This window comes from Octopus bimaculoides, chromosome 20, assembly GCF_046866305.1.
Source record: "Octopus bimaculoides isolate indiv1 chromosome 20, ASM4686630v1, whole genome shotgun sequence".
Taxonomy (NCBI): Eukaryota; Metazoa; Mollusca; class Cephalopoda; order Octopoda; family Octopodidae; genus Octopus; species Octopus bimaculoides.
Window position 1 is genome coordinate 26,967,541 of NC_142947.1, and position 25,263 is coordinate 26,992,803.

Consider the following 25,263-nt stretch of genomic DNA (forward strand, 5'->3'; position numbering starts at 1 on the left):
GTGTATGCGTTTGAGAGAGCGAGTAAGGAAGAGAGAGAAGGGAATAGAGAATGGGAGCAATGAAGAGAGAGAAAGAGGAATGGAGAACAGAAGACAGTTATAAAATAGCAATGCGTGCGCGTGTTTATATAAGAAACACACACAAAGTAAATCTATAATGTTGATGTGTTTATGTGTATGTTGTTGTCACAGATCACGTATGTGTGGTTGTGTGTGTTTTTACGTTTCTATGTTATGAAAAATATGTTAGAGGTAGAGGGATAGAAGAAAGCTGTTAAATTGGAGAGAGGAAGAAGAACGAAGAGCGAAAAGGTAGATAAGGAGGAAAGAATAGTCTTAAACAAAGTTAATCTATGACTTTGTATGTATCACTTCTCTCTCTCTCTCTCTCTCTCTCTCTCTCTCTCTCTCTCTCTCTCTCTCTCTCTCTCTCTCTCTCTCCCTCTTTTACTCTTACTCTGTATATTATATGTTGATCGCATGATCAATGTGTAAGAATGCCGATACAGGTAGAAGGGAAGAAATATAAAAGTTGTTAGAAACAACAGCCAAATCTCCCTTAAATCACACAAAGTAAACAGAATTTAAAAATCTAATTACTGCACTGGAAAGTTCACATCGAGAAAATTCCATTGATGTAAACATTTTTACGAAAAAGTGAAAAATGTGGATTTCTATAAACTTTAAAAAGGCTTCACAAAGATACACAACTTCAGCTTTATTATATACTAGCAGTATAACCCAACGTTGTCCGGGTGTGGCTTATTACACCATGTACAATAAGTCTTGCTAGGTGAAAATCAACTAAAAAAGAAAGCCTTACAGTGAAAAAACCCTTATGATGTAAATATGTTCATAATTCAAAAGACGACGAAATTAATAGGGAAATTAATAGGGCTGTTTTGCGTAACATTATTAAGTGTATGTAAATTTCATACGTCTAATTGGCTATACAAATGCTTGTGCAAAACAATTTTTTGTGCTGCTCTGATTATACATAGCCTAACACCCTAGTGAAAATCGTGGTATATTTTACCAAACATTGACAAACATGAGTTATATTGTAGTCAATGATTGTGTGTACAGATAGAAGGGAAGAAATATAAAAGTTGCTAGAAACAACAGCCAAATCACCCTTAAATCACACAAAGTAAATGGAATTTAAAATTTTTTACATCAATGGAATTTTTTCGAAGTGAACTTTCCAGTGCAGTAATTATGCGCTCAATATATAATATAGAGAGTAAGAGTAAAAGAGGGAGAGGGAGAGAGAGAAAGTGATACATAAACCCTAACACTAACAGCCTAGTGAAAATCGTGGTATATTTACCAAACATTGACGAACATGAGTTATATTGTAGTGAATGTTTTGTGAGAGAGAAGAGGGAGAGAGAAAGAGGGGGAGAAAGGAATAGAGATGGTAGCAATGAAGAGAGAGAAAGAGAGAACGGAAGACAGTTATAAAATAGCAATGCATGCACGTGTTTATATAAGAAACACAGAAACTAAATCTTATATCTATAATGTTGATGTGTGTTTATGTTTATGTTGTTGTCACAGATCACGTATGTGTGGTTTTTACGTATCTATGTTATGAAAAATAGGTAAAGAATACTGAGAGGAAAATTTATTCTATGACTTTGTATCACTTTCTCTCTCTCTCTCTCTCTCTCTCTCTCTCTCTCTCTCTCTCTCTCTCTCTCTCTCCCTCTTTTACTCTCTATATTATATGTTGAGCGCATGTGTAAGAACGCCGTTCCAGGTAGAAGGGAAGAAATATAAAAGTTGCTAGAAACAACAGCCAAATCTCCCTTAAATCACACAAAGTAAACGGAATTTTAAAAAATCTAATTACTGCATTGGAACGTTCACATCGAGAAAATTCCATTGATGTAAAAATTTTTACGAAAAAGTGGAAAATGTGGATTTCTATACACTTTTAGAAAGGCTTCACACAGACATACAACTTCAGCTTTATATACTAAGATAAGATAATATATATATATATACAGATATACATATATATACAAATATATAAAAAGACAATGCTCATTATTATATGAGAAGATTATACATACATTTTAACACTTTACAGTATACTTACACATATACATAATTCTATACATCGATCTAAAACAACAGGATTACTAAATGAAGAATGGAATTTAAGAGAAGAGAAAACCAAAAGGTCTTATGATATTCATTGAAGGATTTTATTTCAGATATTCTCATTTTAAAAATCATCTCCAGTTAATCGTTGAGAGGATGTTGTTGTTGCGTCAGTGGAGGTTTGCACTCTCTGAGTGCTCTTTTTATTATTTTCCAATTGATTTGTATTTTATTTCATCTTCCAACCAGGTCTCAACCAGAGACCTAAGGCACATATATATTAGATGGAGAGAAACTTTCCGAAGATGTGGGCCATTGATGTCAACACAAATTTTGAGTCTCACAGTTTGTTGGTTACCCAGGGATCTGGTCAAAAATTTGTCACTACCTTTCTTAACCATTCCCAGGACAGCCATAACAATAGGGAATAATTTTGGTTTTTAATTGACATGTCCTAGATATCTTAATCTCAAGGTCCTTTACATTTCAGTAGTTTTCAAATTCCTTTGCTGAGATGTTTCTATCAGAAGGCACTGTCATATCAATTAACAGGTATATTTTTGTCTTGTCTTTGATGATATCAATCTGGCCTGTTAGCATTTATTTGCCTGTCTGTATGTATTCCATAATCCCATAGGATGGTAACATTCTCTTCTTCAGTGACTGGCTCTGGATGGTGTTCATACCATTCTTAGGGAGAAGGATATCATAGTGACAGCATATACTCCAGTGCTGATTTTATATTCTGTATGGGCAAGGACTGAGCAACTGGCAACCATGTGGTAAACACTCTCAAGTTTGTCATTGCAGACTCTACACTTTGTGTCTACATCATTGTGTGTGACATTAGCTTTATAGTTCCGGGTGAGGAGACTCTGATCTTGTGTTACCAGGATAAATCCTTCTGTTTCAAACCAGTACTCTGCAGCCATTAATGGGTTCTTCTCATATCTACATCAGCTTCCCCAGTTTATTTGGGCCCATGCAATGTTTTTTCTTGCCATGATCTCAATATTTCCTTCAAGCTTTCCTGTTTGGTTTCTGTTTTACACATTTTTTCTGCCTAAGTGGGTGGTGTGCCCACTTTATCATCATCATAATCAATGAGATTAAGCTCACCCATGCATTTGTATGCCTCCTTTGAGATTAAAAGTTTCTTACTTTGTTCATGTTGCCTTACCAGCTGGATCATCCAGTTGGAGTTACTTTAGATGTACATTTGGAAACCTATTATGGGCATTTTACAGGTTGTTTCAAGTTGGATTAGGCACTTACTGCCTTCCTTTCATGAGAGATAGAGACTGTGAATGTTTGAATTTGGGTGGTGGATCCTGTTTAGTATCAGCAGTTTCCTGGTCTTTATGTCCATTGCTGGGGTTCACTCAGGTTCCAATTGATGACATCAAGGTTATACTGGACAACTGATATCACCAGGAATTTTATAGCTACAATTCTATTCTGTGAGTTCAGCTCAGAATTCAGAACCATTCTGACATGTCTATAATCCTCTTTCATTGATCCATGCTGAATCCCTTTGTGTACCCCTAGATACTTATAAAAGCTTTCTTGATCCAGGTCCTTGATCAAGTTGGGTCAGTGTATTAGCTGTCAGTTTACCACATCTAAATGAAGTTTTGCACATTTGTCAAGGCCAAATTACATATTAATGCCATCACTGAATTTTTTAACAGTCATCTTTTGTGTATAATTTCAAATCAGCCATGTAGAACATGTGTGAGATGATATTATCAAACATTTTGTAACCATAATTTGTTCTATTCGGCTCATGGGACAAGGGAATGAGGGAAAGACAGAAGAGGAGAGGGGAGAATGAATATTCCACAATCTATTTTGGTGTTCTCTGATGCATACAAGCCTTTCTCATGATTGAGAAACAATTTTGTGTTCCACAGTCCCATACTGTGTTGTAGAAAACCTTTTACAAAAGGAGAGATCTTGTATTTATTTAGTGCCCTTAAAATCCAGTTATGTGAGACACTGTCAAATGCCTTACAATAATCAATCCAAGCTGTGCTAAGATATCGTTTTTTTGGATGAGCAATTTTCAAGTATCATATGGTTTATTAATAGCTGATCTTAACAGCTGTTTGAGTTTCTTTTACACCCTTTTTGTTCAAAGGGAAGAATGTTGTTTTGGTTGAAAAATTGGTGCATTCTTTTGAAGAGGATGGATGTAAGTATTTTGTTCATGGTAGTCAAACAAGTGATTGGCCTGTAGTTTTTTTTGATTTTTGTGCTGCTCATTTAAGGGGGTAGGTATGTTGTCCCTAATGTGAGCCAGCTTGGAGTCTTTTTGGGGTTTCTGATGATATTAGAGAAACATTCTGTTAACTGATAGTGAGAGGCTATTAAGCCAGAAGTTTGGGATTTTATCATGTCCAGAAGACTTCCACTTATGAGCTTTAGATAGAGCTTGAGTTAATTCCTTCATTGTAATATTGTGCAATCCCTGTTCCTTAGTCTCAGGCATTCTTTCTTCTCTCCCTACCCCTTCAGCTTCCTTGTTAAATTCCTTTCTACCACTTCATATGCTTTTCTAAACTGTCACTACTTCTTTAATATTTTACTTCAATTGACTATCTCCTTAACTGTTTGTGGAATTTCTTTGAATCAGTTTTAAATATCTTATTTTATTTTGTCTGTAAAATTTGTTTCTCTTTTCATACCTACAAAAGTGTTGGGCCTTAACCTTCATTTTTTTGCTTAACCATCTCTTTTGCTCTCAGGACTTCATTCATGTTTATCAGATTGTATTTTTGCTTTATCTTTCTAGCCCTTCTTGTTTTTACATTATTTCATTTAGAGAGTTCATCTAAGATTGATCATTCCTGTTAGAAGCTCTTGATTTCCTTATTTATGCACTTCTTCCATCTTCGGCGTCCATGTGCCTTTTTGTGAGGCTTTATCTTAACACCTATTTTCTTTGTGGCAGCAGTAACTGTTGATTAGATGAGATAGTTTAATGAGGTTAAATCTGTCTTGGTTTCAAGGAGAGCTGCTTCAGGACATGGTCATATATTTTGATTGTACAAGTGGTTTGATTTGGTGTTCTGACACTTTGGTAGTTGATCTCTCTCATTCATTTCTAGATGTTTAGATATACTTAACTCTCACGAAATCGTTTTTTGCCTCAAGAATTTTCTATTAACTTCAGCGAATGTGTCAGCAATTGCAGCTTCAGGTTTATTCCTACTTCTTGTTACTTCACTTTCAGTTTGGCCATCTACTACTTCGGGTTTTAAGTTACCAACAGCTGTCTGAAGCAAAATGTTCAGCAAGTTCTGTCAAACTACTGTTATTGTGCCTGATGTCATATCTGTGCTCATAAATTTTTTTGTTTAGTTCTTCTTTTGTACAACCAACATAAATCAGGTTATGTTTCATGCATTCTGTCATGTACACTAAATGGGAATTTCTGAATGTCCCACCTCCTGCATAAAGCATAACATTTCTGTTATGATTCCTGTGAAATTCACTTGACTTATGTTGTACAATGAACAGAGCTTACCTTTCTTGCAGCTGTTTTTCAAGGTGCAGCATGCAGATTACTCCATGTTAGTTTTCTTGGAGTTAGAAATAGTGGTCAATAATTCTTTTATTCTGTCTAAAGGCTACAATAAGCAGCTACAATATTCTGTCTAAAGGCTACAATTTCTGTTCGAAATGAAGATATTTTTCCATAACATATTGGTAACTTTCATGCAACACTTTCGAAATGCCAGCAAAATTTCGGTGCTAGTTAATCACTAAAGGAATTCTATCACATTGTATTGTTTACTAAAATTATGCATGAATGTTTGACTTTCTTTGCTAATCTTAGCTATGTCATTTGTTATTTCCTTCAATCGTGATTCACTGTAACCATGTTTGACCAAATGGTGTACAAAAGCATTTGCATCATCATCATCATCATCATCGTTTAACGTCCGCTTTCCATGCTAGCATGGGTTGGACGATTTGACTGAGGACTGGTGAAACCGGATGGCAACACCAGGCTCCAGTCTGATTTGGCAGAGTTTCTACAGCTGGATGCCCTTCCTAACGCCAACCACTCAGAGAGTGTAGTGGGTGCTTTTACGTGTCACCCGCACGAAAACGGCCACGATCGAAATGGTGTCTTTTATGTGCCACCCGCACAAGCCAGTCCAGGGGCACTGGCAACGATCTCGCTCGAAAATCCTACAGGAGCCAGTCAGGCGGTACTGGCAACGGCCACGCTCAAAATGGTGCATCTCATGTGCCACCCGCACAAGAACCAGTCCAGGGGCACTGGCAACGATCTTACTTGGCTTGCCGGGTCTTCTCACGCACAGCCCATTTCCAAAGGTCTCGGTCCGTAGTCATCGCCTCGGTGAGGCCCAATGTACGAAGGTCTTGCCTCACCACCTCAGCCCAGGTCTTCCTGGGCCTACCTCTTCCACGGGTTCCCTCAACTGTTAGGGTGTGGCACTTTTTCACGCAGCTATCCTCCTCCATTCTCACCACATGTCCATACCAGCGCAATCGTCTCTCTTGCACGCCACAACTGATGCTTCTAATGTTCAGCTTTTCTCTCAAGATACTTACACTCTGACGGGTATTCACATTGACATTACACATCCAACGGAGCATACTGGCTTCATTCCTTGCGAGCTTACGTATGTCCTCAGCAGTTACAGCCCATGTTTCACTGCCATGTAGCATGGTTGTTCGTACGCATGCGTCATACAGTCTGCCTTTTACTCTGAGTGAGAGTCCCTTTGTCGCCAGCAGGGGTAAGAGCTCTCTAAACTTTGCCCAGGCTATTCTTATTCTAGCAGCTACACTTTCAGTGCACCCACCCCCACTACTAACTTGGTCGCCCAGATAGCGGAAGCTATCGACTACCTCTAGTTTTTCACCCTGGAATGAGATAGAAGTTGTTTCCTGTTTGTTTGCAGTCTTTATTGCACCTGAACATCTGCCACAAACAAAAACTAACTTGCTAGTTAACCTGCCTTTGATGTTGCTGCACCTCTTATGTGTCCATAGCTTGCACCGGGTACATCTTATAGAGTTACTACCTACTCCTTTTCTACATACTGAGCAGGGCCATCTACCTGAAGGGGTTTGTGTTTTATCTACCTTCCTACTTATTAGGATTTTGGTTTTAGCTAGGTTGACTCTAAGGCCCTTCAATTCTAGACCTTGCTTCCACACCAGAAACTTCTCCTCTAGTTCTGATAGTGACTCCGCAATTAGGGCAAGGTCATCAGCATAGAGGAGCTCCCAGGGGCAACCTGTCTTGAACTCCTCTGTGATTGCCTGGAGGACTATGGTAAATAATAGGGGGCTGAGGACGGAACCTTGGTGGACCCCTACCTCTACCCGGAATTCATTGCTGTACTCATTTCCAACCCTCACCTTACTGGCAGCATCTCTGTACATGGCTCGCACAGCTCTCACTAACCATTCTTCTATCCCAAGTTTCCTCATTGACCACCAGATAAGGGATCGGGGGACCCTGTCAAAGGCTTTCTCCATGTCAACGAAAGCCAGGTACAGAGGTTTATCCTTAGCTAGGTATTTCTCCTGCAACTGTCTCACTAGAAATAAGGCATCAGTAGTGCTTTTACCTGGCACGAACCCAAACTGCATCTCATCTAAATTGATTCGCTCCCTAATTAGTTGGGCTATGACCCTCTCTGTAACTTTCATAACCTGATCTAACAGCTTGATGCCTCTGTAATTATTTGTATCTAAAGCGTCCCCTTTACCTTTGTAGCAGTTGACTATGATGCTGCTACACCAGTCATAGGGTATGACTCCTTCGTGTATCACCTGGTTCGTAATACGGGTGACTAGGCTATAGCCAACACTGCCAGATATTTTGAGCATCTCTGCAGTGATTCCTGATGGGCCGGGGGCTTTCCCGGTCTTCATACTCTTAATTGCTTTATCTACCCTGGTACTATCAACTCGGATAGCTGGTCCCTCTATTGGGTCGACATAAGGCAGGCTCTCTTTCTCCCATTCATTCTCTTTATTAAGCAATCTATCGTAGTGGCATCTCCAGACCTCTTTCTTTGCATCCTCATTTAATGCAAGCGTACCATCATCCATGCGAACACATTTCTCTCCTACAACATCACTATTCTCTCTCCTACACTGTCTTGCAACACGAAATACCTCGAGTCTTTGGTCCTCACGGCGCAGAACATTGGCAAATCTTTCCTTATTGCATGTTTCCAGTAATCCCTTATGTCAGTACAAATCCATTTTATCCTCAAAAATTGGGATTTCAGATTTGACCGAATTATATAGGGTTGATCGGAGCAGTGGTGGAGATAAATGTGGGATGAAGTGGGCTTGCAAAATAACTCTGTCACTATTCTGCCCCCAGAAAACTTAACTTTTGTGTTCAAAAATTCAATGCTAGTTTTTGAAAAACTAGATGTAAATTTTATGTCACAAAGTTTTAGTTTAGATAAATAGATTCTCTAGTGTGATGGATTTTCTTAGGTAAGGGGTTTTCAGAGTCTTACTCTCATTAGATTCTTGGCTACCTTTTGGGCTTTGCCTGAAATCTTCACTTAAAACATGGAACCTATTGGGTGATAAAATTTGTTCTGAATGTTCATGTGAGAATTTTTTGTTGTCTTTCTAGGAGTAATCCATTTCAGGGTAGGTGATAGAAAGTGAGTGATTGAAAACCACAGAAGTCACTCACTAAACTGAAACTTTCACCTGACAATGTCTCTGTCTTGGAGCTTGGACAGAGTTTCTACCCAAGCACTAAGAATTTTGACAAGAATAATCAAGAATAATATTTTTTTGAAAAAACTGGTAACGAGGAGTCAGAAAACCCTATGCTTACTGAAAATAAAAATGATGATGATCAAATCTGGCATAACTGGATTGAAAAGAATCCCAATTGGTATCCAGATAAAGTTCAGGATGGACGTTCACAAGCACTACTGGAGTTTTTTTAATCTTGTCAGAGAGGTATTAGGGAAAGCCTTAAAATAAGTGGAAAGAAGTCCTGGAATAACCTCACAAATTCTCAACATTACGCACTCTCACACCAAGTTAATAATGATTCTATTGTTATTAAAATAGCAGATAAGGGAGGCACTACTGTAATTATGGACAAAAGTGAGTATATTTCAGCTTGTGAAGAAGTGACAAAACTTCATATGAAGAATTGTCTGTTGATCCAAACCCCAATTACAGAGAGGAACTTGACAAAATCATTTTGGAAATGGAGGAAAACAATTTCATTAATAAGCCAAAACCAGGATTTTACAGTCAGAAAGGACATCTGTATTTTATGGTCTCCCTAAAATACACAAAAAGTTCAAAAGATTTCCTCCAATGTGCCCAATTTCTAGTGGATATCAATGTTGTACAGCCAAGATTTTGGAATGGCTGGATGGCTTTCTGTTCCCTGTTGCAAAAAGATCAAGTTCCTATTTTCAGGATACTTTTGATTTTGTGTCTAAAATCAACAACATTTTTAAGCACCAAAGCCATGTCGAAAACTGTTTTTTGGTAACCATGGATGTTTCTTCCTCATAACTCAGTATTGACCACGATAAAGGGGTAGAAGCATGCATGAATGCCTTTGAAAAACGGTCAAACAAAAGTTTTCCATCAAATTTTCTCTGTAGGTTATTGAGGTTTCTGTGAGAAAGTAACACAATGAAGGTAGGACAAAAATTTTACCACCAGATGAGGGGTTGCACCATAGGTACCCCCATGGCAATTAATTTTGCTAATGTTTTCATGATGAAATTCGAGACACAGTTACTGAAGACATTCAAATCCCTACATGGTTATGATCCAGTACTCTGGTTATGGCTCATTGATGACATCTTTTTTGTCTGGGAAGGATCACAGGATAGTTTAATTGACTTGTTGCATTTCTGTGACTGTTGGCTTTAAGTCCAACATAAAATTTATGTCTAGTTTTTCAAAACTACTGTTGAATTTTTAGACACAAAAGTTAAGTTTTCTGGAGGCAGAATAGTGACAGAGTTATTTTGCAAGCCCACGTCATCCCACATTTACCTCCACCACCGCTCCAATCATCCCCATCATATAATTTTGTCCAATTTGAAGGATAAAACGGATCTGTACTGACATAGAGGATTACTGAAAACACATAGTTACAGTGAATTACAATGAAAGGAAATAGCAAATGACATAGCTAAGATTAGCATAGAAAGTTAAGCGTTAACACATAATTTTAGCAAATACAATACAGTATGAGATAGAATTCCTCTAGTGATTAACTGGCACTGAAATTTTGCCAGCATTTCAAAAGTGTTGCATGAAAGTTACCAGCATGTGGAAAAACATCCTCATTTCAAACAGATATTTCCTCAGCCATCTATTGTAGGCAGAATGAAAATATGAGAACAAGCTGGCAAAATCATTAGTGTATCAGGCAAAATGCTTAGTGGTATTTTGTCTGTCTTTACATTCTGAGTTCAAATGCTGCTGAGGTTGGTTGACTTTGCCTTTCATCCTTTCAGGGCTGATGAAACAAGTACCAGTTGAGCATTGGGATCAAGGTAATCAACTTGCCCCCTCCCTCAAAATTCCAATAATTGTCAGCCAGACAAGCCACACTAGACATTGGTTACATTTCATTTGTAATCAAATCCCATTTAAAATGACTAAAACTGTTGCATCCATTTTAAAATTTTGTAACATCATAAACAAGAAATGATCTTCCATCAGGTGGTGATCTTGTTTTGTATATAGTCCCTTGATATCGGTGGGGGAACTTCTTAATTTAATTTTATTTTTGTGTATGAAATTTGTTTTCAAACTCCATGTGTATGAAATTTTGTTTTCGGCCTCTGAGAAAACAGACGAATCAGTCAGGCTTGTTAATGAGTGAGAAAATTCTAACAAAGAAAACAAACTCGCCACTACCACCACCACCACCAACAACAACAACAACAACAACAACAACAATTCCACCATCACTAGCAATGATAACAATAACTCTATCACCACCACCACTACCAACACCAAGAGAAACATTTTGGAAGCTAATGAGGTGATATCTTTTGCTATAATTAGTAAATGGTGGATAGAGCATGCTGTTGGCAAATAGTATAAAACCTGTCTTATAAGATCAAACTTGCTTAAACATAACAATGCATTAATCACAAAACTAGAAAAGTTAAGAATCTGACCCCAGCACAAGCAAAGAATATGCCTGAAAAATGTCTGGAGTTGATATGGCATATGAAAAAAGAAAAAGAATTTAGCTTGCTGACTGCAATATGCCATACCAAAGAGAAAGCAAAAAAACTGCGTTTCAGGTATGCTTCTCAGAAGAGCATATTCTCTCCTGTATGGTTAAAGGAGTGAATAGAGTAATCTCTTCAAATATGCCTCAAGAACTGAATATACAGTATCTCGGGATGATATTGGAGGAATATGGCAATAAACTCACTATGAAATCAGCTCCGAAAAAGAACTGGTCTGTAGTCTGGGTGGAGGTTGAAATCCTGTTTACTGCAGACAATTTCCACAAAATCCCTGACCACATTTACATGAAGGACATAGAACCTATGAAAGTGATGGTAGAGGACAGAGTGCAAAATGTTATGCTTGTAGGAGTACCACCCATCAAAAAGCTTTCTGCCCTCAGTTAAAGAAATCAGTTTCCTCCTATACCAGCACCATAATCATATCAACCCCAACTATAAAATCATGTGGAACAGAGAATACCTATACTAAAACCTAGACAGTATACTCCCTGCTCCCACAGAAGAGTGAACGTTTGAACTTCCTGCTCCCCAAACCAACAACAACTCAAGAAATACCACAAATTTTGACTAGACATCATCATTTCCCACTGATTTCTTGGGGAATGATATGGAGAAAGATCAAGCTGAAACTTGGCAAATAGTCTCCAAAGAAGGCTGACAAAGAAGAAGTGTACACAACCCCTCTCTGAAGACACAACAAAAACAACAGACACAAAAACCACAACTGAATCCCATTGCCCAACCACTCAAATAACATCAGTATCATCAAGAAAACGAACAAATGCAACAAACAAATGAAACAGCAATAACAACAAAACAACACAAACTGAACATGGAATATTTAAATGTTGTGCCAGTGTTTGAACCGAAAAGGAATGTGCCTTTTGCAGCATTAAATCAAGTTGAGAAGGAACTAAAAAGATTGGAAGACATGAAGGTAATTGAAAAAGTAGACTACTCAGAGTTGGTGGCTCCTACTGTATAAATAAAAAGGAAAAACAACAACTTCTCAACAAGTCTTAATTATTGTTTAAAAAATTATAATTATCGGACACATGAAATCTTTCGAGCGGGATCGTTGCCACTGCCCCTGGACTGGCTCATGCGCGGGCGACACATGAAATCTTTCGAGCGGGATCGTTGCCAGTGCCCCTGGACTGGCTCATGTGTGGGCAACACATGAATTCTTTCGAGCGAGATCGTTGCCGGTGCCCCTGAACTGGCTCTTGTGCGGGGCCGTCGTAGGATTTTCGAGTGAGATCGTTGCCAGTGCTCCTGGACTGGCTCATGTGTGGGCGACACATGTAATCTTTCGAGCGAGATCGTTGCCGGTGCCCCTAGGCTGGCTCTTGTGTGAGTGACACTTGAGGTTTTTTCGAGCGGGATCGTTGCCAGTGCCCCTGGACTGGCTCATGTGCGGGCGACACATGAAATCTTTCGAGCGGGATCGTTGCCGGTGCCCCTGGACTGGCTCATGTGCGGGCGACACATGAAATCTTCCGAGCAAGATCGTTGCCAGTGACCCTGAACTGGCTCATGTGCGGGCGACACATGAAATCTTTCGAGCGGGATCGTTGCCAGTGCCCCTGGACTGGCTCATGTGCGGGCAACACATGAAATCTTTCAAGCGGGATCATTGCCAGTGCCCCTGGACTGGCTCATGAAATCTTTCGAGCGGGATCGTTGCCAGTGTCCCTGAACTGGCTCTTGTGCGGGGCTGTCGTAGGATTTTCTAGCGAGATCGTTGCCGGTGCCCCTGGACTGGCTCTTGTGCGGGTGACACATGAGGTTTTTCGAGCGAGATGAGCGTGGCCGTTGCCAGTACCGCCTGACTGGCCTTCGTGCGGGTGACACGTAAAAGCACCCACTACACTCTCTGAGTGGTTGGCGTTAGGAAGGTCATCCAGCTGTAGAAACTCTGTCAAATCAGATTGGAGCCTGGTGTAGCCATCTGGTTTAACCAGTCCTCAGTCAAATCGTCCAACCCATGCTAGCATGGAAAGCGGACGTTAAACGACGACGATGACGACGACGTTTCCAAGGCCAGGAGAAATATTTGCTAAGTGCAATGGTGGGAAAATTTTTGCTAGCTGGATTTGTCCAATTACTGGTCGATGAGAAATGTGATAAAGTATTAACAATTAATACTCATAAAAGTCTGTACCATTTCAAAAGACTGCCAATTGGGGTTAAGGTTGCATCAGCAATATTTCAGCAAGTGATGGACACTCTGCTAGCAGACTGTGAGTTTGTGGTCCCATACTTGGATGACATATTGATCAAAAGTGAATTGAGGGACCAGCATATTGAACATATAAAAAAATGTTTTTAAAAGAATAAGTGACTATGGATTTAAAGTAAGTAGAAATAAATGTGATTTTTTTTTTTTAACAAAAATAAAGTACTTGGGACAGGTGATCAATGAAAATGGACAAAAATCGGACCCTTCTAGAGTCAGCATGATAAAAAACATATCTGCTCCTACTAACAAAATAACATTACAAGCATTTTTAGGTCTGGTAAGTTACTACCAGCTGTGCATACCTAAAATGTATGAGCTAAGAGCTCTGTTGAATAATTTGTCAAAGAAAGTCACAAAGTGGGACTGGACAAACGAATGTCAGAAAGCATTTGAGGAATTAAAAAAGAGGTTAACATCAGAGTTATCATTAACTCATTTCGATCCAAACCTGAAAATAATTGTGACATCAGATGCCAGTGAATATGTTATAGGAGCTGTGATATTGCATAAATTTAATGATGGTAAAATCAAAGATATTGTACATGCATCAAGGGTTCTCCTAGTAGCAGAAAAAATTTACAGCCATATCAAAAAGGAGGCTTTATCATTAATTTTTGCAGTAAAGAAATTCCATAAATTCCTACACAGTAGGAAGTTTACACTGTAGATGGATCACCAGCCGTTACTGCCTATTTTGGGTTCAAAAAAGAGTATCCCCACGCATTCAGCAAACTGTTTGCAAGCGCTGGGGGACTACCCTGTTGAACTATGATTTTCAGATGGAGTTCTTGCTATCAAAGAAAATGGGACACACAGACTGGTTGTCTAGGCTAATTTCAAAATATAAGGAACCCTTTGAAGACACGGTGATTGCACCATTAAAACTAGAAATGGAACTTAAGAACATTTTGTGCAATGTAGAATGTGATTTACTGGTAACACTAGAAGAAATTAAATCAAAATCAGAAAAGATATGTTCATAAACAAGATAAAAAATACTGTAGGAAAGTAATATGAAAAATAATATAAATGAGTGGAATGCAAGTTCAAAGCGTTATTCAGTATGTGATGATGTATTATTATATGCACAAAGGGAGGTAATACCTGAAGCACTGCAAAACGGAATATTGAAAGACTTCCATGTAGGACATCCCGGGATTGCTCGGATGAAAAGCTTCATGAGGAGTTACATGTATTGGCCGAATATGGACAAACAAATTGAGAGACTAGTAAAACAATGTAGGAGATGTGCTACACCAGCAAAGGTGGCCCCAGTGCAGATACAGCCATGGCCAAAAACGGATTCAGCATGGTCTAGACTGCATGTGGACCAATAAATGGCTCTTATTATATCATTGTTGGGGATAGCTATTCAAAATGGCCTGAAGTGTGTAAATGTTCAAGACCAACCACAAATGTGACTACTGACTTCTTGGAAGAATTGTTCACTCATGGAGTCAGATAATGGCACACAATTCATAGCAAAGGAGTTCAAAAAATTCTGTAAGTCAGTCCAGATGAAGCATGTGTTAACTCCGCGATACCATCCAAGGTCAACTGGGTTAGAGGAAAGATTCATTGACACATTCAGGAGAGCCTTAAGAAAGACCAGACGGGAAGTTTTTGAAGATAGAAATATGACAAATTTCTTACAGGTGTACAGAAAAACACTGAATCCTAATACAGAGTCTAGTAGGTCACCCACAGATTTGATGTTCTCCAGAAGGATTCATTTTGTGTTTGACAAATTGTTGCCGAGTAAGAAACAGAAAATGAAAAATTTGGGAAGTAGAACAAAACTTTTTAACACAGATGATGAAATGTATTTCAAAATGTATAAAAATGGAAAACAGGACTGGGAACAAGGTAATATAACTGGATGTCTGGGTAATATGATGTACATTGTAAAAGGACCAAAATATGAACATAAAAGGCATTTTAACCGATTAAAGAAAAGATATACCAAAAATCAAGAAAGGCAAGATGTGCCAATGGATATATATTATGACATGTTCGAGGTTCCAGAACAACAAGTGAAAGCAGAGCCAACACGTAGATCGAACAGGAAAAGAAAACATACGGAAATGATGGAAATTAATACCAAGAGAAGGAGATATGCCAGTTTCTCACCAAGGAAATGAAATTATGATGAAAATAAAAGAATAAGAAATAAGGACAAAGCCAACCTCAAAAGGGGGGAGATGTTGTGTGAAAGTAGAACACCCCTATTTGGTTAGCTTCTAATGGACTGTGTCACAATATCAATGGACATGTGCAGAGAATGTGGTGGGGAGAGAGAGTCGGTGAGCTGTGTAAAGCTGAGAGTTGCGTATTGTCAAGTGTAATTACAAGTATTGTGTATCTTGAGTAGAATGATTTGCGAGGACATTATTATCCCATTATATTGTACATCGAACGTGCAATACAACAGTCTTGTTCTTTAGTACTAGTGGGGGGCAAAGCCTTGAAAACTTACTCAGAAATTTCCAGCTGTCTGACAAGTACTGACTGGATTTCCCTGACGTACCAGTGTGGACGTGGAGCAACCATAGTAGCACATCCAGATCATATATAAGAGTATTTGTTTGGTTAGCAGATAAGGATAATGTAGGATGTCTAACGAATAAACTGGTTGGCCACACAGATCACAAATCTACTCAGTAGATTTTGATAGGACCCATAGACAGAAACCCAATTACTGGAAGTTGAACATGTTCTTACTGACACACACAAACTACAGGGGCCAGATTAGTAAATTAGTTAAGCTGCAGCTGACAGGAGCAATTGTCAATAACTGGTGGGGAGTCGTCCAAAAGAGAGCAATTAGAGTAGAATTGATAACATTTAGCAAAGAGCTAGCAATAGAAAGAAATAGATTAGAGGGAGAACTAGTTAGCAGTCTAGAAGCAATTAGTAAAGGCATTGTTGGTGATCTTCTAATGGCAAGAATGGCCCTTGACCATTTCTTCATGGCAAAACATGAAGGCTGCATTGTCAGAGCTAATGCTTGTGTGCTCAAAGACAAGGGAACTAAAGCAGTCTGATAGCCTTGAACAATGGAGCCATAACATGGCAATGAAACCAAAATCAGGTCTTTGATGGACACAAGCTACACAATTCCAAACAGATGTGTTCTGTTTTCTAGTAGCATTTCACATTGCTGTTTGGGGAGGGCGATGGACAGACTGCTGGTAGTAGACATGAGATTCTGTGAAAAGCCAATAACCGATGCTGGTGTGATTACGTCCCCGTAACTTAGCGGTTCAGCAAAAGAGACAGATAGAATAAGTACTAGGCTTTCAAAGAATAAGTCCTGGGGTCGATTTCTTCGACTAAAGGTGGTGCTCCGGCATGGCCACAGTCAAATGACTAAAACAAGTAAAAGAGAGTAAAGTGTATATCATAGTCCCATGCATTGTTTACGTTTTTTTCTTTATATACTTCTGCTGTGGTAATGTGTTTAGCAGTAATTATGCTCCATAGATGAAGAAATTTTTTGGTTTCCTGAAATGATTTACTTCAAAAAATAATTTTCTTTAATTTTTCTGTGGTTTCTTAAATCCTGTTTGGTGATGAACTCAGATTTAATCTTTCCTTGTAGGGATCTCTTTGTTTCACGTCCATGATGTTCGATTATTATTATTTCATTTAAGTACAACAAATTAGACTGTTGAAGAAAATCCCTAACATTAGGCTACAACAATAACCTTAGATGTCAAGAACCTTCCTAAGTATTTGAGCTGTCCCTAATAATACTGTTTTCTGGAGCTGTACTAAACAAGGTTTTATGCATATTTCCTGTATCCATCTGTTCAAATATTTAGGAATGCACCTATAACTACAGGGATATGTTTTACTCACACTTTCCATAGCCTCTGTAACTCAATGGCTAGGTCCTGGTATTTTGCCATTTTCTCTAAATCTCTCATATTGACTTTCTCATCATTTGGAACTTGGCACTTTCTGTTCTCTTTATCTACTATACTACTAAATCAGGCTGTATCCCACATCTTATATTTCTTACTTTCTAGCACTTTACTAGGTTCGTGCTCATACCACTAAAATTCTAGCTTCTACATAACTCTCAGTGAATTATTCTCCTTAGGTTGTCATGTCTTTTCTTGTATTCTTTTTGTGCCAACCACATGTGTAACACTTTCCTTTTTTCAATTACATAATCTTCATTAGGAATCCAGCTGATGTTTTTCTATCTTTACTCAGTTAGTCCTTAATGCCTGATCTTATGTTATTAACAAACTTTCTGTCTGCTTTTTCAGCCTTCCTTTCTGCAAACACAACCATGTTTCACTTTGGAAATCTACCATACAAAGCCTTCTCTTGCCAGTCAGATAATCTTGCTTCTTTTCTCTGGTTTTAACATCATTTGGTTTCTTTGGTTCCCTTATCTCTTACACTAAGAGTTCTTAATAAAATTTCCTTACTACTATCTAACTAGAAGGCTATATCTACTCTAGCTAACTCCACACAGTCTTCTACTGATATTAAACTTTTACCACTTTCCTTTGTAGGTAAATACAATCTTGCTACTTTTGCTCTAGGATGAAGTCCTCCATTCATACTGAAGTCCTTCTGTAAACAGATTTGCTAATTCAGATTATGTCCAGTCTACAAAAACTACTGAATATCTAAGTAATGATACTGTCCAAGTATTTACAACCTTCACTAGATTCAGACCATTTAGCTTGACTTCATTAACTTCCTCACCCTGCAATTTCCTCTCTCATTTCTATAGTTAGATTTTAACACTCTTACAGGTTGTATTAAAGAATCTATCTCTTTTTTTAAATTCTTACTAAAAGCTTCAGATCATCCATATAGAGCAAATTTTTCCTTTACTATCTCTAAACTGACACCTTGCCTTTGACTTTGTTAATACTAAACTGAGGAGAACTAAGCATTTCTCTCTTCATATTAACTTTCCCTATAACTGTGTCACCTGAATAAATATCAACTTTCCATTTTTTTTCATGCTAATTAACTCTCTTACATTGTCTGCAATACTGAATACACTCAAACAATCACTTATCCATGAGTGTGGAATCATGTTATAGGGTTTATTATAATCTATCCATGCTATTGTTAAATTTTTCTTTCTAGATTTCATTTCTTTTGAGAACTACTTTGTCAATGTGTAAAAAGTCATATGCTTCTCTAGCGTTCTTCATGAAACTTTGCTGTTCTTTTGAAAGTAAATTTTGGCTGTCAAAGGGCTCATACATGTTTTCTGAGAGTGTTTCTGTAAACAGTTCTACACTAATAATAAGCAAGTGATTGGTCTATAATTACTAGCTATATTGCCCTTGCTTTTGTTTTTTATAAGAAATACTGTTCTCCCTCTAGTCATCCAATTAGGGATGACTCCTCCATTCAAGCAATCTTGAAGTTGTTCCCTCAGTCTCCCATGTAAGCAACTGAATTTCTTTAACCAGTACCGCTTACCCTTGAACTAAATCTGGTTCTGATCCCTTCCAATTTGGCATTCTTCCAAACACTTTACTCATAAATGCACTAATTAGTTTTAGATCTGGCTGCTTCTCACTGACTACTTCTTCCCTCATTTTCTTTAACCATGCAGCATCCTCATTATGATTAACTGGCTTATCCCAAATATCACTCCAGAACTTTCTAGCATCTTCTAAAATGGGTCCATCTGTTCAGTGTTAACTTTTTGACAGAACACTGCCTTTGGATGTGTGCTGAGGCTTCTTTTGTGTTGTGATTGTCTAAGGTTTACAGAAGGAAATTCATCTTCTGTTAAAGTCATTTAAATACCATGTGTTCGAGGTTTGTTTGCTTTGCTCACATGTGGAGGCTTGTAAGTGCCCATGTGTGAACTGTATAAACATATTTCTTGATGTACAAGCAAGAAATATAAATGTGCATATGTGTAGAAATGGGAATGCATGTGATTAATTCTTATACTCACAGTTTTGTTCATAGTTCTGTTGTATATGGGATCTCACACACAGTTCCTCAAGTTGTTTACACTTGTAAGCATATTTTGCTGTGCCAACACATCTGGAAGAAACTATACTTCATATATAAAATAAATCTTTTGGTTTCCTGGAATAACTTACATTGAAACATAATTTTCTTTCATTTTTTTGTGGTTTCTTAAATCCTGCTTGGCGATGATCTCAGATTTAATCTTTCATCACAGGGAGCTCATTGATACAAGTCCATGATGTTCATTATTCATGGTGGACTATCTTTATTATTACTGTTATTACTATTATTATTATTATTATTATTATTATTATTATTATTATTATTATTATTATTATTATTATTATTAGGACAGCAAGCTGGTAGAATCGTTACCATGACAGACAAAATGTTTAGTGTACTTAGTGGAGTCGATGTTATTGATTTGTCCCCTCCACCAAAATGACTGGCCTTGCACCAAAATTTGAAACCATTATTATTATTGTTATTGTCTCGTTTCTCTTTCTTTTTCTTTCTAGTTGATCGGCCAGCTAATGTCTTGTCAGGTCGCAGTTTAATGAATCTAGCTTGCGTTATACCTGATGCAATAGCATTGGCAACTCACTTAGGACTTTCAGATAGCAGTATAAGTGGAATTGGTTTTGATGCTCTAGCTGGTCGCCTAACTACAAGAGATGTCAACTACAAGATTCTGCTTTATTGGAAAAGGAACCATCCAGGGAAAGCTGAAGAGGCTGTGAACGATTTAGCACAGGGAATAAATGAGCTTGGCTTCAATGATCTTGCCACAGTGATTCTCAACCAGCATGCTGAAAACAGAGGACTAACCCTGGAATGTTTGACTCATTTTAATTAATCACTCTTACAGTGATGTTTACTTTCTTCCACTTAACATCTTCATCTACTTTTTGTTTCTCTCACTCATTCTTTCTTTCAATTCACCATTTTTTTATGAGACATCTATTTATTTGTTCATTTTCAGTTTTGAGATACCCAATATAATAATTAACAGTGTTAAAGATTTACAACTTATAAATCAGAGACATGCAATACACAATGTAATAATGCTTGGTAAACTCTCAGAGCCAAAAACTTTGTTGTTTACACTTCTACCACTGCCGCAGCTTCTGCTTCATCATCATTATAATCATTGGCAGTGGCAGTGGCATCTGTTACAAATGATAGTAGTGCCTACCAGAGATGAGTGACGGCTATTACATGCAGGCATCATGTACCCAAAATAACTGACATTCATCATTGACTTGAAACTTCAGCCATGTATTCTACAGTTCAAAAACATCAGCAATAAAGATACTTTTTATAACAATACCTATACCTACAACATAGTCTTAAAAACATCTATTAAAATAATAGATGGATACGGTTTTAAAGACACCTGTCATATAATATATATGATGTAGTTTTAAAGCCATCTGTTATACAGTGTAATACGGTAGGGTTTTAGAGACATTATATGATATCTACTATATAGTTTGAAAAATCTACCATATAGCATCTACAATATAATTTAAAGACATCTGCTGTATAAATATCTACTACATTCTTTTATACACATCTTTTATGCCATTTTATGTTACATAATATCAATTGTATTGTAATAAAACATTTGCTATGGATTAACAATACTAATCAAAATAGTATCATCAAAAATGAAATTATCCAAAAGACCTACTATTTAGCAACAATCAACAAGCATCTAATTAAGAAGTGTTTATCTATCAAATTGTTCCATTGAACATCTTTATATTTAAAAAATGATAAATAAATAAAAGAGCTACAAAGTGATCCACATTAGATGAGGTCAAGCAATAAACAGAAGTGAAGTAAGTGATAAGAACAACAACAAAAGCTGGGAATCAGACAAGAAAAGTCTGAAAATTTCCGAAAAAAATTTATATTGAGTGATGGGGCAAGAATATCTAACGGGAATATAGCAACAACAAGAGAAGTCCTGATAGAAAGGAATGGTGTTTTGAGAGAGAGGGAGAGATGACAGTTATTCTTTAGTAAGGAGCATAGTTTAATAGAGAGATGTCTTTTGTAAGGAACAAAGAGATGAATCATTTTTAAGAGAAAGAAAAAGATATGAATCTTTTGTAAGAAACAGAAAGATCTTTTATAAGTAACAGTGTTTAAAAGAGATGTGTTTTGTAAGGAACAAACAGTACTTGTATACAATTCAATACGAACAGAATTTGTCGGTACTCTCTTACTTAGTGGTAGGTAAGTTCACCGACGAAAACCCTTTTCACTGTCTTCATGTACAGTAACTCAAAAGAATTTTGATGATAGCTCATGGAGTATTATGACATAGCTCAATAAAGTAGCAGACATAGCTGAAAGATGTACCAATCTAGGAGCAGTGGAAAGAGAGATTTACTACATTAATATGGCTGTCCAAACTGAGATCATCTCAACGATATGGAATATCTGTTCTTCTGAAGTGGCAAGCTAGAAAGTAAACAAAAAAAATTCAAAGTTTGATTTTCTATAAGGAAGAACTTGGTACCAAAGCTCACAGAAGTGTTTATGACAGTAAGCAATAAAATCATGACAATGAAGCTACCAAAAACAAAGAACTACAATGCTATAATAATCAGTGTATGTGCTCTAGTCCAGCTATGACAAACTCCAGTGAAAGAAAGAATACTATAGGCAATTAGTACATACATTGTGTAACATTCTTCATACAGTCAAACGGTACTAATTGGAACCTTCAGTATCAGGATGAAGAAAAACTATACAAATTGGCAGGTGTGATGTTGGTGGCTGCAAACTAAACACGGAGCTTTTAATGGCACTTGGCAGTGATTTTGAATGAATAGTGACCAATACCATATTGGATTAGAAGACCAAATGCATGACAACAGGGGTACATCCTTACTCCAAACATTATCTTGTGACTGGTTTTGTTATAACACAACAATAGGGAAAGTAGGCACCCATGGTACCAGACTTACATGTGGCACAAACTACTAGTCTAATCATCAGCTATGAAGATCTAAGGTCACTCTCAACATAGTACAAAAGCACAATATCAAACAGAAGCCTATCAACGTTGTCAAACTACATACAGAAAACCTTCCAACCAAATTCGAACAGGAGATTAAAGAGGCAGTTGCCTAATAGGAAGATCAACCAAGGAGGGTCATGTCTTTGCCAAGTTGTGTACAATTATGCTAAGACTGCTATTGATAAATCCAATGCAAAACATTAAGATTGATTTGAAATGCCACTACAGACCCACCAAAGAATAATAGAAACAAGAAACACAAGAATGAACCTCATAATTTATAGAGATATTGGCAAACTGCTACAAAGTCACACCAGGACACTGACATTGAAATGGTGGAAAAAGGCAGAGGAATTCCAATAGGCCACCGATAAGAATAGCATAAAGGGCTTCTATGAAGAGTTCAAGTGTGGAGTGATCTTTTCTGAATCCATTCTGATTTCTGCTGAGTATGTTTTCCATATCAAGCTGCATTCTATTGAGGAGCATGGCATTATATATCTTGGCAGCAATTGTAGTAATTGACAATGAGACCTAAATTCTTTTGGGAGAAGGCGAGTATGTAACCTTTGTTCTATATTTATATGGTTGATTGGTTGTATATGAAATTTCAGTACTGGAGGAGGATATCATTGAACTCATCAGTTTTCCATAACTCAGGAGGATTTCATCAAGGCCAATAGATTTATTGTTCCATAATTTCTTCAGTATAGCCAAGAGTTCATCCACCGAGAATGCCTCAGTTTTGATATTTAGTTCTTAGTGAACTATCTGCTGGACTGGAGTATCATGAAGACCAGGGGCCTTTCTAAATAAATTTTGGAAGTGTTCATTCCACTACTTTAGACATTTCTCCAAGCTAGATTTTTTCAGCTTTGCTTTGGAAGTCTTCTTTCTGCCTGTGATATTGACAGTCTGCCAAGGTATGGATGATTGTTTGATCTCTACTACTTGCACAGTTGAGTCAGTTTGGTGCTGAATATACTTTTGTTGTTCTACCTGTGGTGTTTCTGTCAGTTCCTTCTAAGCATATTTCGCTATATTTATGTTAGTTGGGTTTCCGTTTTTAATCTGAGAGAGCTGCTTGAGGTATTTCCTCATTTTCATTATGGATTCTCATAGTTAGAAGGATCATCAAAGTGGTCAAAGTGAGAAATCTTAATGCAGTTGAATTCACAAAGACTTTCAATTTAGTGCACAGAAATGTTACTGGCCTATGGAGTTCGTGAAGAGGAGTTGCTTCTGTGATGATGCTTTATCAGAACACTCGAGCTAAAGTGCACTAACCAGATGGGGACATTGTTTCTTTTGATCATTTATATTGATTATTTTTTACATTATTTACATTGGACGGATATGTATCCTCATCTTGTCTGTTATTACCACAAGATGAGGACACATATCCATCCAATGTAAATAATGTAAAAAATGTACAGAACTCCTCATCTCTAAAATATAGAACAGCATTTATACTGATGTTCTTCAAGGAGACATTGTAGTTCCATTTCTGGTTACAGTATGTTTAGATTATTTCTTACATTCATTGACGTCAACAAAGATTATAGGACTGAATGAGCTAGAAATAGAAGATATCCTGCAGTAAAAACATCAGATGGCGCAGGAGTGGCTGTGTGGTAAGTAGCTTGCTTACCAACCACATGGTAAGTGGGTTCAGTCCCACTGCATGACACCTTGGGCAAGTGTCTTCTACTATAGCTTCAGGCCAACCAAAGCCTTGTGAGTGGATTTGGTAGATGGAAACTGAAAGAAGTCGTATATATGTGTGTGTGTTTGTTTATGTTTGTGTGTGTTTGTTCCCCACCATCACTTGAGAATGTTGGTGTGTTCACGTCCTCATAACTTAGCGGTTTGGCAAAAGAGACCGATAGAATAAGTACTAGGTTTATAAAGAATAAGTCCTGGGGTTGATTTGTTTGACTAAAGCAGTGCTCCAGCATGGCTACAGTCAAATGACTGAAACAAATAAAAGAAAAAAAAAAGATGCCGACTAAGCAGATGATCTTACTCTTTTTGCAGATAATATAGAATTAGTAGAGAAAATCTTGTATGTATTGAGACTGCAGCTGCACTAATAGGACTATATGTCAATACCAATATGACTGAATACATAGGCTAAAGCGTAATAAGTGGTACCTATACTCTGAATGATACCAATCTGAAGATGGGAGGTAACTGGGAGGTAACTGAGCTTCAGCAGAAAAGGGTGTTCAGGGAAGGAATGCGAAAGTATTCAGTGACTCAGAATTATAAGGGAGACTTCCCTTCCTGATAACATAAAGAAGGGTTTCTTCAAAGCAGTCGTTAAATTATTACTTCTCTATGGTTCTTCAACATGGACACTGAACAAGACCTGAAAAGAAGCTTGATGGTACATATATGAGAATGCTTTGTGCAATTTTCAATCTTTCTTGGCAGCACACCCTACCGAGCAGCAACTGTATAGCAATCTTCCAACCATCACCTCATTAACCATGGAAAGAACAAGTTATGCAGGACAATGAGGGAGAAGCAAGGATGAAATATTCAGAGGTTGGTTCTCTGGAAACCCATGCATGGACATACATATATTGGCAAACCAAGAACATCTGGCATGGAGGAGTTACATTGGTCTGGGTAAGTCA

General features: G+C 37.6%; 1 protein-coding gene across 10 annotated transcripts in view; it reads left to right on the plus strand.

The window, feature by feature from the left end:
- LOC106867506 (uncharacterized) overlaps positions 1 to 20,916 on the plus strand; it is a 348,378-nt gene extending 327,462 nt beyond the window's left edge. For all 10 annotated transcript variants that reach the window (XM_052975064.2, XM_089338260.1, XM_052975069.2 and 7 more), the window contains one exon: positions 20,106 to 20,916. In XM_052975064.2, coding sequence (XP_052831024.1) covers positions 20,106 to 20,443 — 338 coding nt within the window. In that variant the 3' untranslated portion in view covers positions 20,444 to 20,916. The remainder of the gene's footprint in view (positions 1 to 20,105) is intronic.
- The last annotated feature ends 4,347 nt before the right edge of the window (positions 20,917 to 25,263 follow it).